This window comes from Thermothelomyces thermophilus, chromosome 1 (genome assembly GCF_000226095.1).
Source record: "Thermothelomyces thermophilus ATCC 42464 chromosome 1, complete sequence".
NCBI lineage: Eukaryota > Fungi > Ascomycota > Sordariomycetes > Sordariales > Chaetomiaceae > Thermothelomyces > Thermothelomyces thermophilus.
The window spans coordinates 6,897,227-6,911,468 of NC_016472.1; the positions used below are offsets into that span (position 1 = coordinate 6,897,227).

The window sequence follows — 14,242 nt, forward strand, 5'->3', positions numbered from 1 at the left end:
CCTCGGATGGCACCGACGCGCCCTCGGCACCGGAGAGAGAACATTAGGCGTCAGAGGCGAAGGAGGCGCAAGAGGATCGTATTTCTGCTGCTGGCTACCTATGGTGAGCCGGCACCGAAATTTGCCTCGCCTTAGCTAGCCTAACCTCCTCTCCAGCCTAGCCCGTATCGGGTTCATCCCGGAAGCCCATGGCTGCGGATGACTCTGGTGTTGACTTTGGAAAACCGTTTGCACGACCGTTTGGGCTTATCTCTCCTGTTACGATGTGTGCAGAAGCAGTCGATGGAAAGGCGAGTGTGAGTATTACGATTCGTAGTGATAGGACGTAGTAGTTCGAGTTATGTCTATATAGGATTTGAGAAGACGTGTCAAGATATCTATGTTATAAAATTTAAACCTTCCCCATCCTGAAGAAAAAAATTTAAATATAAACTTGAGAGACATCAGAAGTGCAATCTCGGCCAGCATGATGCGATGTTGTCGCTCTCTTCCTCTCCACCGTCTCCGTGTCTCCCACTGAGCGCTTTCGAACAGGGTTAGGGTGTTAAGGTTCCCTGGCTGACCGAATGAGTCGAATCGGCCAAAGCGATTAGTTAGTTAGGTGCTGTACAGTACTCCGTACCTACCCTGATAAAGCACCCCGCCACCCCGCTATCGTGCTCGAAGGCTCCAAAGCAGGGCAGGCACCGTTGCTTCGTCGTGCTAGCATCCTGGCAATCGGATTAGCCGCCAAACTTTCTTGCATAGCGCCGGCCTGGGTGAGAATGGACAAGACACAAGACGCGCTGCTGCGGCGGCCCCTCTATCTCTTTGACTTGCCTCTAGAAATCCTCGATTCGCTCGCTCCCAAGCCGGACGCGGGACTGCCTGCCCTAGCCGAAGACGATGCGCCCACCAAGACGACCTCGTCGGGGGAGCCGATCCCTAGCCCGGCCGGTAGTACCGAAAACGTCCTCGGGTCGCAGGCTTGCTCCCTCTGTGGCATGGCCTTTGTCACCGTCCAGGAGCAGAAGGAACACCTCAAGACCGACCTCCATTATTACAACCTCAAACAGAAAATGAACGGTCTCAAGCCTGTGTCGGAGACCGAGTTCGAGAAGCTCGTGGAAGAGAACGACGTAAGCATATCGGGTTCCGAGACGTCGGATAACGAAGACGACGACGACGACGACGACGACGAGTCATCCCGCAAGGAGTCGACGCTTTCGGCACTGCTGAAAAAACAAGCGTCGCTGGCGGAGAAACGCAGGCCAGACGATGGGGACCAAGATGACGAGCCGAAGGCGAAAAGGAGGGGCACGGGAAAGCCGCCGTTACTCTGGTTCACTTCGCCAAAGTTGCCGGATCATCACTACTTTGGGATATACCGCGCGATGTTCACGCCCGAGGAGTTGGACAAGGAGGATGCCATCGTGGAGGCGATCCGGCAAAGACAGTTGCCGCCGATATCCATGCCCAAGGCTCCCAAGGACGGGACTTCGGTGCCCCCAGCCTACAATGGCAGACACATCTTTCTCTGCATGATGGGAGGCGGCCACTTCGCCGCCATGGTAGTCTGCTTGGCCCCGAAGCAGAACAAGCACGGCTCTACCGGGCCGCTCAATAGGGAGGCCGTCGTGCTGGCGCACAAGACCTTCCACCGGTACACAACCCGGCGGAAGCAGGGTGGCTCGCAGTCCGCCAACGACAATGCCAAGGGGGCAGCGCACTCCGCCGGCGCCTCACTCCGCCGGTACAACGAGCAGGCCCTCGTCGATGACGTCCGGGGGCTGCTCAGGGATTGGAAAGCCCTGATCGATACCTCGGATCTGCTCTTCATCCGGGCAACGGGCGCCACGAACAGGCGGACCTTGTTCGGGCCGTACGACGGCCAGGTCCTCCGCCCCAACGACCCCCGCATCAGGGGCTTCCCCTTCAGCACGCGAAGAGCAACACAGAGCGAGCTCATGCGTTCCTTCATCGAACTCACGCGCCTCAAAGTCAGAGAGATCCGGCCCGAAGCGCCCCCGGCGCCCGCGGGTGAGACATCCAACAAAGCCTCCAAACCGAAAGCCGACGCCAAACCGGCAACCCGAAAACGTAGCGACGAAGAAGAGGCCGCCATCTTCCACACCACCCAACTCCAAGCCACGATCCGCCGCTCCAAGCTCCCCGCGCTCCTCTCCTACCTCACCACCAACAACCTCCCGCCGGACTTCGTCTTCCAGCCGGCCGACTCGCAGCAGAACCGCCACGCGCCGACCCCGCTGCACCTCGCCGCCGCGCAGAACTCGGCCCCGCTCGTCGCCGGCCTGCTCACGCGCGCCGGGGCCGACCCGACGGTGCTCAGCCCCGAGGGCAAGACGCCGTTCGACCTGGCCGGCGACCGCGCGACGCGCGACGCCTTCCGGGTCGCCCGCGCCGAGCTGGGCGAGGCCGCCTGGGACTGGGACGCCGCGCGGGTGCCGGCGCCGCTCCGGCGGGCGGAGGCCGAGCAGCGGGCCGAGCGGGAGCGCAGCGCGCTCGAGAGGGACGAGCAGCTCCGTCGGAGGGCCGAGGAGGAGCGCCTCAAGGTCGAGGGCCCCAAGATCCCCGACGCCAACAACAACAACAACAAGAAGTCGTCCTCGTCGTCGTCCTCGTCGTCCAAGGGCGGCGGCAGCCTCCTGGGCGGGCCGCCCAAGACGGCAGAGGAGAGGAGGGCCGAGGAGGCCAGGGGCCTGACGCCCGAGCAGAGGATGCGGCTGGAGCGGGAGCGCAGGGCGAGAGCGGCCGAGGAGAGGATCAGGCGGATGAAGGCGGGCGGGTAAGCTTTTTTTTTTTTTTTTTTTTTTTTTTTTTTTTTTTTGCGTGTGTGTGTGAGAGAGGACAGAGGGGAGGGGAGGAGAGGGGAGGAGAGAGGAGGGAGGGTGGGTGTTAACTCGGGGAAAGCTGGTCGGCAGGTCGCGCGCAGGTGCATAAGTAGATGGCTACATATACATACACACACGCTTGCATGCCCTAATAATAAAATTGCACGCATGGTTTGCACCTGTCCAGCCATCGTAGCCTACCACTACTAACTACTATGCTTCATCGCCCCAAGGTCGGGAGGCTATCCGAACCTGTAGCTCCGTTATGGCATCTCAGCACGTCACCTGGCAAGCGAAGTATATCCCACGGATGAGGGTCTCGAAGTGGAGCTGCGCCAGCTTGTTTCTCCGGCCTTATAAGATCTACGGGGTCGTAGAGCTACAAGGGCACTCAACGGGGCACATTTCCCCTGGCCTACTCGAGAACCCAGCAAGAACGGCAGCTTTGCTCCAGAGACGCCTTCTACTCTGTACTTTTTACTCCTGAGGACTGAGGACTGTTCGTTGTTTGTTGAGGCGTAAGGAGTAGTGATCAGGGACAGTATTAAATATCGACACCAATCCTACTCGAAATAGGCAGGAAGAAATTTTTTTTGGTGAGAGTCGTCAAAGTTGACAAAGGCGGGCAGGGCAGCCTTCTCAGCCAGCAGGTGGCCGAACGAACGATCGAACGGATGGGTCGGGGTCGAGGCCGGGCCGGGTCGGCCGGTGGGGTCGGCCGAGTTTTGCATGCACGGGAGGATCGGATCGGAGGGGGTCCTTACCGGGGACCGACAGGGACCCACTCGGCCGCGGGGGAGGGCGGACCCGGGCGGGACTTCAAAACCGAGTGAAGGGCGGTGACGGGTGCTGTACTGGTTCCCCAGAGGACTACTGCGTAAGAGCATTGATGGCCACACGATAGTGTTCCCGGCCTTTTTTTTGAGAGTGGGAAATCGCAGGCGTGTGGATTGTGTCGTGTGGCCTGAAGTCCGAGATTCGGATCTCCCTCGGTGTTTTGTGACAACTTGCGGGAAAGAGTGGGCAAGTTACTAGTTAATGCCGCCAACCATGGTTCAAAACAAAAGAAAGAAGAACAAAGTAAACAAGATGAAAGCAGAGAGATATAGAGAGCTGCCTGTGTGTAACCCGTGCCCCTGTGTGCAACACACCACGGCGGTCCTACAATTAATTGGTAAACAATATTCTGCAGGGACCGAGGACGAGGATCTAAGTAACTTAGTTATTGGTTCCTGGACCATCTCTTGCCTTATTTTTTACACTGCATCTGTGCGCCTCATTCCTACCACGGCGTGCAGTACTTGTGTCAATTGAGTTGGTTCACCATTTCGTGGCGCTGTGCCACCCAGGGATCAATATTCGGGGACTATTGTATTAGGCCACGAACTAACTAGCATGTAGCAACGGCCATGGGCGATTGGGTGGCTACTTTGGCACGCCGCTTTTCCCGTGAGAGGTGGGGAAAAAAGGAGATATTCTTCGAAAGCGCGTCGGTTGGGATGTTTGTTGGCAAGTTTCAAGTCACTTGTTGCTTGCGGCTTCTCAGACACTGTGGCGCTGGAGGTGGTCTCAACTGTCTGGAAGGCATGTTGTATTTCGAGATTGGGCGGCAAGGGGCCCCTCGCCGTTTGCTGGTGCGGTGGTAATAATGTCGTTTCGGGGCAATGTGGATCATGAGGAGGACCAACAGGACACACAAGTGTACGCCGTAACATTAAGCGTAGTGCAGCTGGAAGACAGGGAAACTTCTCCCGAGTAGCCAGGTGCACCACTACGGACTACTCGTACAACTACATGTTCCTGGCGGAGCGAGTCGTGTCCGCATCCCGAGTGGGCCGGACACAACTCCCAGATTGCCGGAACCCGGGGCCCTCTTCCCCCCAAACAAATGACAAGGAGGAGACACAGCCACGATGTCGGCAGATCTGGCAGAGGACAGTGGTGGTGGTGGAGGTCGGAGCATCTGAGGACGTGGGCCGGCGTGTCGCAGCATCACGATACGAGCTCGCTGAGATCAGACTAACCAACAGCCGAAACCCTGGGGCGAGGGCGGGGAGGAGCGGCTGCCCACCGGATGGGTTGATGGCTGCATCACTTGCTAGACGAGGGTAACTTAACTTGCTGCCCCTGAGTCTTGACTGTTCTGGGCGTTGCATTGCTTGCCAAGCGAGTGGTATGGTGGAGTTGCTTCCGGAGCCCGAGCGCACCCCGGCGTGTCCGCGCTGCCCCCGACTATCGATGGACTAGTACGAAGGAACAGATTACACTACTCCGTATGTACTGTGTGTAATCCGTACAGGCTCACGCCACTTGTAATCCATACACGGCCACTGTACGAAGTACTGAGTCGTATGTTTAACCGCTTAGTCGGCATCTGTGCGCTCGGTTGTCGGTCCCATCGCGGAAGCAACGGCCAAAAGGATTGTGCCAAGCGGTTACGGTGGTAATTCCCTCCTTTTTCCTGCTCCCGAGTCAATCTGAGACCTGCTATTGAAAATGGCGGCTTTTGCGCAGCTTTGTTTGGTTTATTTCAATTTCCATGTTTCCAGACAAATAAAATGCGGCCCGTCAATAGTGTAGAAATATCGAATGTGGGCCGGCGGCAGAGGCGGCGGTTGTCGTCAAAAGTCAAAAAAAGGCTGAAAAAGAAGCTCCGCTGATCATTGCAGATTTCCGATTACTGACAGGCGAAAAAGGAAAATCATCAGGATGACAGTGGCGATTCGCCAGCCCCATATCCGGGGTGGGTCCACAGCTGCACTCGCTTACAGTACTAGGAGAATTCTCCGTAGATCTCGAGCGTTCCAGGTCTGCCGCTCGTGCCGTCAGGGAGAGCGAGGTGGAGCTAAAAACGGTTCTGTGTGGATCACGGTTCATCTCTTTCGGCTTGACACGAGACGACAATTCGAGTGTAAGCGGAAGTGTAATCTCATACGCTACACACAAGCACGAAGCGTGCTGTGCGGAAGACAGTATCTGGTATGCAAGCACGGATTAACTGCCATGTCTTCTCTACAGTTTTGTGCTGTGTTTGGTGTGTACAGTATTTGCAAACTGACAAGGACAAACTTACATCCTAGGTGGATAGACTTCCCAGTCTGAGGCTTGGCAAGTGCGAGTTAGGTTGCTAAAGCCAAAAGAGGCGCTTGAAAACTCTTGAAAAAAGAAAAAGGGGGGGAGAGGGGGACTTTGCAGTGCAGTAATGCTGTAGCATTCGTGTACATACGGTATGGAATACGTTGCTGTGTGTGTGATGTGGCGGACTTTTGGCACGGGCCGGCCAAGTTCGAGCAGCGTGTTATCCCATGCCATCGTCGCATCCGTGGTGCTTTTGGTTGACATTTGCCTTTTTTGACCCGAGTTGTCAACCTCAACCAACTTGTAAGCATTCCGGAACACTTTGGCCAGGAATCAATTCGATCAAAGAGTCGCTGCCATTGCCAGAACTGGAAGCCGCCGCTTGATTGACCCACCTACTCCGTAGTGTACTGTGTAAAGGTTGTGGCGGTACCTAGTGTAACGCCAAGGCTCGCTCTTCTGGGCGCGCACGCACCTGAAACATGAAGCTCCCAGGCGCCGGTTGCAAAGACCAATGTGAAACACGACACTGGATCGAGCGGGCAGCCGCTGGACCGCAGCCTGGAACGCGAACATCCAAACGTCTAGACTCGGCGGAAGCGGGAGTCCTTGCTTTTCTCAGCTGGCTCTGGCACTCCAAGCGCCGCCGGTTGATATTCGAAGAGAAACGAGACAAAGCAGCCAGCCAAACGTGGCGGGGCTTTTATGGTAAGAATGCACTTTTGATCCATCAAGAAGCGCTACTTATACACTAAAAAAACAGGACTTACACCACGGGGAGAACCTATGAGCGCATGATGTACACAGTAGGGTTCGCTTGACGGTTCGAGGAATTCGCTCCGATGCTTCTGTTTTCTTTGGGAATCGTTCCCTTTCCCTGCGCTGCGGGGAAGGCCCAGAAGGGGACAGGCAGCAGGGATGACTGAACCCGAGGCTTGGCATCGGCCATTATTAGTACAGTACATTCGGGACCCACGCGAGATCCAGGAACAAACAAGCATGCCAATGCTCGCTTTTCGGCAGTAACTACTCCGTAGCAGGATGCACACTCGGTTCCTGCAGGAGCCAAAACTGTTACTGCGTACACTACTACACTACACTACACTCGCACCCTAAAGTCGTCGAGCACACTAGCGTACAACAGTGTGGTAGTGCCGTCGGCGTGGCTGAGCAATGTCGCCGTTTGTTTCAAAAGCAACACCGCTCGCTCGACGCAAATTCTACACTAGACGGATTAGTTCTTTCAACACGCGATACAACAGTAGTTATACTGTATGTATAGACCTGTGTCAGGTATGTATGTACCTACATATAGTACGTACCGAACATACGACTACTTGCAGTACGCAGACGTCCAGTCTACACTAATCCGTGCTCTGCAGAAACATACAAATTACAAACATTCCCTTGGCATAACGAAGTTGCAACATTGTCCAAGTTCCCTTGGCTGGCCATGGCCACAACGGATTGGCCGGTTTTTTTTTTCTTTTTCTTTTTTTTTTTTCGAAAGGACACCTCCCAAGGACAGGCCTCTCGATTCAGGCCCTCATTTCAAAGCTTATTTGACCCATCTGCTGGTCAATAGTGTATGGCCTCCCTGAGCTAAGACAATACTTTCCGAAGCTTGGCGTCAACTGTGTACTAGTACGGAGTAACTAACGGTTGGCCGCGTGCTGGTCGGCCTCGACTGGGCCAGATCTCGAGCGCACCCCTGACGAAATAACTACCCCTTACCCGCCAATCCTGTCAGCCAACCACACACGCCGCTTGCCAGAGCCGCGCGCCACCGAATCAGGAAAGCCCAAGCACATAGTGTACGAGTACATAGTACGCTACTAGGACGGAGACACAGTAATCCGTAAACATCGTCAACCCAGTGCTCGCCACTCAGTCCGTTGTGCCCAAACTGCGCCCGCCCGCAGAAAGGAGACTCGACAACCACTCCCCTATCTGACTCTGCGAGACATGACACCCTACAATGTCGAGCGTTGCCGCGACGGGTACGCCCGTCGGCTGCCGAGTCTGCTCTTTGGGCCTCCGGGACGCCTTTGGTGGCAGTGCCTTGGGACGCCGCCGAAAGAAACATTGACACATCATTAGCTCCCCTATAGTCCGTACACTATAGTGAATGTTTTTACAGTATCGTGTGTACTGTATGTACATACACTAATTAGTGTAATTTGTATGTTCGCGCGTGTGCAAACCGCACGCCCGCACCCCCCTCCCCCCCTTGTCACCCTGGATCCCCCCGGCCGCCGGCCATGGTCCACCGTCCTCTGTTCGGCTCTCACCATGTCGAGTGACCTGCAAGGGCGAAGTGGCATGGCATGTCCGGGCCCACGTTGTTGCTATGCCTATATCAATAACTGCTAACCCCTTCTCCCTTATTCTCGCATCTTCCTTTTGCCTCATCTTCAACCTTGCTGTCCTCCTTTCTTCGTCTTGTTCTTTGTGCGGCCAACTGAGGCAAAGTCATTCGTTTCTTTGCCCTGTTCTCTTCTTTCTTCGCACTTGATTGTTCATACTCTCGTTGGCGAGAAGGCCACGGCCATATCAGGCCCTTTTTTTTCTTGAAGCAACGTAGCCCCCGTCTATCGTTCATCTTCACGTCAGTCCAGAGCAGCAGCAGCAGCAGCAGCAGCAACACTTCTACGACATGAAGACATTTGTCCCTTTCGTGGCCCTCGCCGCTGGCGTGTCGGCTACTGTAAGTTTCCACTTTCTCCCTTCCCATCTCGGCTGCTCTTGATCGGCACTCACTTAGACGCCGCCGCTGCGCATATAGTTCATCCATGCCCCTCCCTTCACCTGCCCGGCCAACACGGACAACCAATGCACCGACAAGCAGAAGCCCGGGTTCAGCTGGGATGATTTGGATTTTGGTGACTTTTTCGACTATGGCGGCTTCCACTTCCGCGGCTGGAAGTGCGAGGATGCCAGCGAGAAGAGGGGCCGCTTCGCTCCTCGCACCTTCAAGAAGGCCATCGGCGGCACATGCCACTCGGACAAGAGCCAGTCGCCCTCGTTCGGATGCGGCCCCAACGTCGACAAGTTCTCTCTAGGCTCCATCCACGTCAAGCCCGAGTTCGACTGCGACCTCGAGTTCCACTACGACATGCCTGACGGTTCCATCTGCAAGCACCGCAGCCCCTGCAGCAAGTCGGGTACCACCGTCCACAACACCCAGTGCGGTGGTGCCAAGAACGTCACCATCGTCTACCCCCCGCAGCCGAACAAGCCGAAGCCCAGCTGCAGCATCCAGGTGCCCACCATCTCCTTCGACTGCAGCACCGCTTCCAGCACCCAGCCTCCCAAGACGAAGACGAAGACGACCGAGACTCCCGGCACTTCCACTCCTCCCGCCGACGCCACTACTACTACTACTACCTCTGAGGTCGAGGCTTCGTCTACCTCCACCGCCGAGACTGGCGCCCCCCCGGCCCAGACGAGCACTGAGGTTGTTCCGGGAAGCAGCACCACCGTCTCCGTCCCCGAGGTCACCAGCACAAGCAGTGTTTCCCCCGGCGAGGAGACGGGCAGCAGCAGCAGCATCGTCAACCCCCCGGCGAGCGAGAGCTCTGATAGCAGCATCGTCATCGTGCCTCCCGTGACCAAGACCATCACGACCAGCTTCGACAGCACGTCGACCATCTTCACCACCTCCATCCAGACCATCACGTCGTGCGCGCCTGAGAAGTCCGCGGAGTGCCCGGCCAACTCGGTCTCCACTACGGTCGTCACCATTGCCATCTCGACCACCGTCTGCCCCGTCACCGAGACTCGCACCACCGTCGAGAGCCAGCCTACCGTCAGCGGCGTTGCTCCCACCGGCTCGGCTCCCTCGGCTCCCTCGGGCGTCCCGTCTGACTCCACCCCTGGCTCCCCGTCGGGCGTCGTCCCCTCGGGCGTTACCTCGGCGGTTCCCGGTGCCGGCACCACGTCCACCCGTGTGTCTGGCGGCGGCGACAGCAGCAGCAGCAGCAGCAGCGCGGTCAGCAGCGCGGTCAGCTCCGTCTCGCCCGTCGAGACCCTCCCCTGCCCGGCCATCGTCCCGTCCTGCCTGAACACGTTCCTCTTCAGCGTCGGCTGCTCCGACAACACCGATGCCGCCTGCTACTGCCCGGATGCCACCTTCGTCAAGAACGTGTACGACTGCCTCTACGCCCACGGCGAGAGCGACGCCATCATCGCCGAGGCCATCGCCTACTTCCAGGGCATCTGCGGCAACTGGGCCGGCCAGAACCCGGCCATCGCGACCGGCGCCACCATCACCACCTACATCACCGTGACGGCCACGCCCACCGTCGCGCCCGTCTACACCACCGTCACCGTCGACGTCACCACCGTCGTCCCCTGCACCAACGACGCCGGCGAGGTCATCCCGAGCTCCAGCACCACCGTCACCGTCAGCACCAGCCTGACGGTGCCCCAGGTCGGCTTCACCTCGGGCTCGTCCGACGTCGACGTCATCCCCGTCACCTCCGCCCCGCCTGCCGTCACCACCTCCGCCCTGCCTGCCGGTGACTCGGGCTCCAGCAGCCCCGCCGGCCCCGGCGCCGTCGTCACCGCCAACGGCACCTTCACCGGCATCACCACCCCGAGCTTCACCAGCTCGCCCCGCCCCACCGACAGCACCGTCGTCGTCGCTGGCAGCGGCCGCGTCACCGCCAGCTTCGGCCTGGCTGCCGCCCTTGCTTTCTTCGCCCTTGCTCTCTAAAGTAAAGGAACCGAGGATAATTCCCCAGCTGGTCCCTCCTTTCTCTCATAATATCATCCCGTCCTTATATAAGACAGGGAAACCAGTCCGATTCTCACGTTCCTTATGAACACACACAAGTACGACACATCTTTTTTTCCCCGGGAATCATGTCCGGCATCATGCACGCACGCAGGCGGTCAACCGAGAGGGAAAGGGGTTGGTTGTCTTCCATGGTTATTGTGGCACACAAACATCTTTGTTGTATCTTTTTCATTTTCAATTTTTTCCATTTTTTTTTTCATCTCGTGTGGTGTGGCTTGCCTTTCTAATTCTTTTGAAGGAGGCGCGAAAAAAAACAAACAGCAAGATGGAAAGGGGGAAAGGGGGCCAGCGGACATGTATATAGGCATGTGAGGGGGAAAACAATGGGAAGAACACAAGGGTGGAAGGAGAGGCAAGACCCTGATTTTTACCAGGTTGGGGGAGGCCTGCTTCCCTCCGCTGTGTAAGAGAGCTTGTATTTTTAGGTGTTGATACGGCTGGCGTGTATGTATGTACATACACACCAAACTGTAGATAATAGTTAATACCCTTCCCCTTTCCCCTAAAAAGGTACCCAAACTCAATGACCCAACTGTACGTACCATGTGACCAACGCTATGAATCCAGTACAGCTATATGGGAATACCACAAATATATATATATATATATATATGTAGATACAACCCTGGAACAAAGTGACTGATGGGCATTACCTTAGGCTCCAAGTACTTCCTCGGTGGACGGAGTCCCAATTCCTGTATCTAACACACCACATCCTAAGCTTGGCGAAAACAGTGTATTGAATGTCTATACCATGCTGCCTGTACATACACCCTGATGGCCCGTGGTCCCGAAGTTGCTTCCAGATAATGTCTAGATAATGTACACAGAGGGCAAACAATACCCATGACCCATTTCGAGCAACTTCGACTCAGAAGTTACTCAGCCGAATGAAGATACGCTCCGGAAAAAAAAAAGGAAAACAGAAAAGGACAGCAGAAGATTCTTTGACCGTAAAAGAGCTTACCTTGATGCTCGGAATTGTCCCGCCACTTCTGTGTTGTCGCCCAACCGCATGCTGATTCACTAAACCAACCCTTGCAAGATATGTCAGCGCACCGTAAGCTGATGACGATGGGGGCGCTAGAGGGACCGAGACCGGCTACTGGCTCTCAAGAGCCTCAGCAAATGCTCCACAGTCGCGCACCTGGCCTCTAAAAGCTCCAGGACCGAGGAGAGCAGGTCAGCCACTAGCATCCACATCAGCATCCAGGTGAAACGGACCCAGCCCAGCGAGAAGCCGAGAATGGTGAGAAGGACCAACGAGCCGGTGAAGCCGAGCCGCTGCAACCGGTGCCGCAGCGGCTCGCCCCACCCGCGGTCCTTCGAGACCGTCACCGCGGTGGCCGCAAGCACGAGCACGAGAGCGCCCATCGGCAGCCCCGCCAGGAGCCCCCTGCCCACTCTCAGGCACAAGACCACGCAGATGACCAGGAGGACCACGATGCCAATGGTCCGCCGGTACCGCCTCAGCGCCGCCCCCGCGCACATGGCGTCGTCCCAGACCCAGTCCCACGCCACGGCGCCCACGAATTCGTCCCACAGCTCCATCCTCGCCTCCAGGTCTTCCTGAGGAGTCGGCGCGGCGATCCGGTCCTTATACCGCTCCAGCCGGTTCACCCACTCCCTCTCCAGCCTGCCGCGGCACGCGCCCTGCCTAGGTGACCGGCCGGGTGACCGGCACCACCGCGGACCGCCCGCGGGATCATGATCGCAGGGGAAACCGCCGTCCGTGGTGGGGGAAGAAGCAGCACGACCGGGGAAGTGCCACGGCTCCTGGTCGCAGAAGCGGATCCAGCGCTCGACGACGCGCCGGGCAACGTGGGGGTCGACGGCGAAGTACTCGCGGTGGTTGCGGATGCCGCAGGCGCAGCCGAAGGGGTATTGGCGGTCCCGGAGCTCGGCGTGGGCGAGCCGCTCGACGTGCCTGGGGTAGCGGCAGACGACGTGCGGGTTGCCGAAGGTCTCGAGGTCGCCGAGGGTGGCGCCGCACTGCAACCGGTGTTTCTGCTTGCGGGCGTCCGGGCTGCCCTTGGTAGAACCGATCTTGACGAGGGGCGTGCCGTCGTGGGAGGTTGTAAGAAGGTAGACGTAGCCCCATTCGATTTGGCTGGGGGAGAGCCCGGCCGGGTTGCGGAGAAGGGTGGCGATCTCGTGGTTGATGTACTCGGGGGCTTCCGGTGGTGTTGAAGGACGGCGGACCTGGGGACTACTGCCCGTGGGGCTGCCCGTCGAAAAGAGGGGGGTTGAGGTGGCGGCCAAGGTGGCTTCTAGGTCGAGTGTTGTTGTCGTGATTGACTCGTCAGACCCGGTGGGCGTGGGCGTGGGCGTGGTCGTGTCTGGCGACCAGCCGTGTTGTTGGATGCTGCCGCCGTGGGCAACCCGCAGATGAGGAGGCACGGCCAGGTGGTTCATATTCGATAGTTGTGCAAATGTTGCGTCAAGAGAATTCTGTAAATATCGGCTTCGAGATCCTCGCCGCGACCGCCCCCCTTGCGGTGCGGTGCGGGTGCTATTCGAGCAACGGCGATACAATCAGTGTTTCATCATCACGGAGGCCCTAGGGAATCGTGATAAATTAGTATCTCTGTAGTGCGTCCTCCAGCTTCACAGAGCATCGCATGTGACCCTTCCCGCAACCAACAGCTCTTGGCGGGCGCTTCGCGAAGAGCACGCCTCACTCCCGTGTCCAATTCAGGTAGCTCGGGCAGCCTCGCCTGAGCCTTCTTCCATACATACCACCCACACATGCGCCTCAAGATCGACCGCTATTTAGCAGGCGCCACACGGGAATGGGCGGCCTCGTCATGCAATCGGTCATACTGCCTCTGCATGAGCATGAAGACGGGTCAGGAAGGAGTTCAAAAAGGTTGTGCGCCTCCAAGAAAGCTTCCTAGATCTCTGGCGACGTTCTGTGAGCTGGCTGATTTCTCAAGAGTCTCCGGCTGTGTGAAAAAAAAAGAAAAAAAAGAAAAGAAAAGAAAAGAAAAAATAATAATACCAAACTGATGGATGAACGCGATCTCAAAGTCGGCCGCTCATGGAGGGAGGGGTAGGGAAGGGACTGGGGAGGAAAGTGGTGACAACGTGTAGTAGCGCTTGGACCTTCCAATTCTGAAGGTCAGGCATGCGCCGCACATCCATCACTCCCAGGCTGCGCCAAAGTTGCGAGAAGGCCGCAAAAGGCCGCAAAAGGTGTGACCTCAGCCGAGGTCAAAACCTGAACCTTCAATCTCACCTCACTCCAGGCCATCCACTAGCATCCCGGCTTGAGCTTTCTTATCACGAGGGAAGCGCCGAACCTTGCCCTCTCCCCCTCTCCCCATTCTTTCAAGGTTTATCAACCCTATTCATCAGGAAGGGGGCCCGATGCCCCAAGCCGCGTATGTACCATTGAACTCGCGCCCCAAACCGCGTTCGCGGGACGAGGTTCATTGGTCTGGCTCCACATCCGGCCCGCCCTCAACTTTAATAAAGGATGCCGAACCTGCGATCGCCGACGTTAGACCTCTCCAAGTGGAATCCGGGGACC

General features: G+C 57.4%; 3 protein-coding genes across 3 annotated transcripts; 2 read left to right on the top strand and 1 right to left on the bottom strand.

The window, feature by feature from the left end:
- The first annotated feature begins 175 nt into the window (after positions 1–175).
- MYCTH_2297796 (uncharacterized protein) lies at positions 176–2,943 on the top strand. The gene has a single exon (XM_003659983.1). It carries the CDS (start codon positions 765–767, stop codon positions 2,787–2,789), a length of 2,025 nt encoding a protein of 674 aa, XP_003660031.1. The 5' UTR covers positions 176–764; the 3' UTR covers positions 2,790–2,943.
- Positions 2,944–8,056: 5,113 nt separating this feature from the next.
- Positions 8,057–11,293, top strand: MYCTH_2297802 (uncharacterized protein). The gene is made up of 3 exons (XM_003659984.1): positions 8,057–8,616; positions 8,695–10,627; positions 10,949–11,293. The coding sequence occupies exons 1-2, from the start codon at positions 8,566–8,568 to the stop codon at positions 10,624–10,626; spliced, it is 1,983 nt and encodes a 660-aa protein (XP_003660032.1). The 5' UTR covers positions 8,057–8,565; the 3' UTR covers position 10,627; positions 10,949–11,293.
- A 942-nt stretch (positions 11,294–12,235) lies between these two features.
- MYCTH_2313963 (uncharacterized protein) lies at positions 12,236–13,408 on the bottom strand (the record flags this gene model as incomplete). Its single annotated transcript, XM_003659985.1, has 1 exon — positions 12,236–13,408. A coding segment is annotated over exon 1 (799 nt), but the record flags the coding sequence as incomplete, so codon positions are not given.
- Positions 13,409–14,242: the final 834 nt, after the last annotated feature.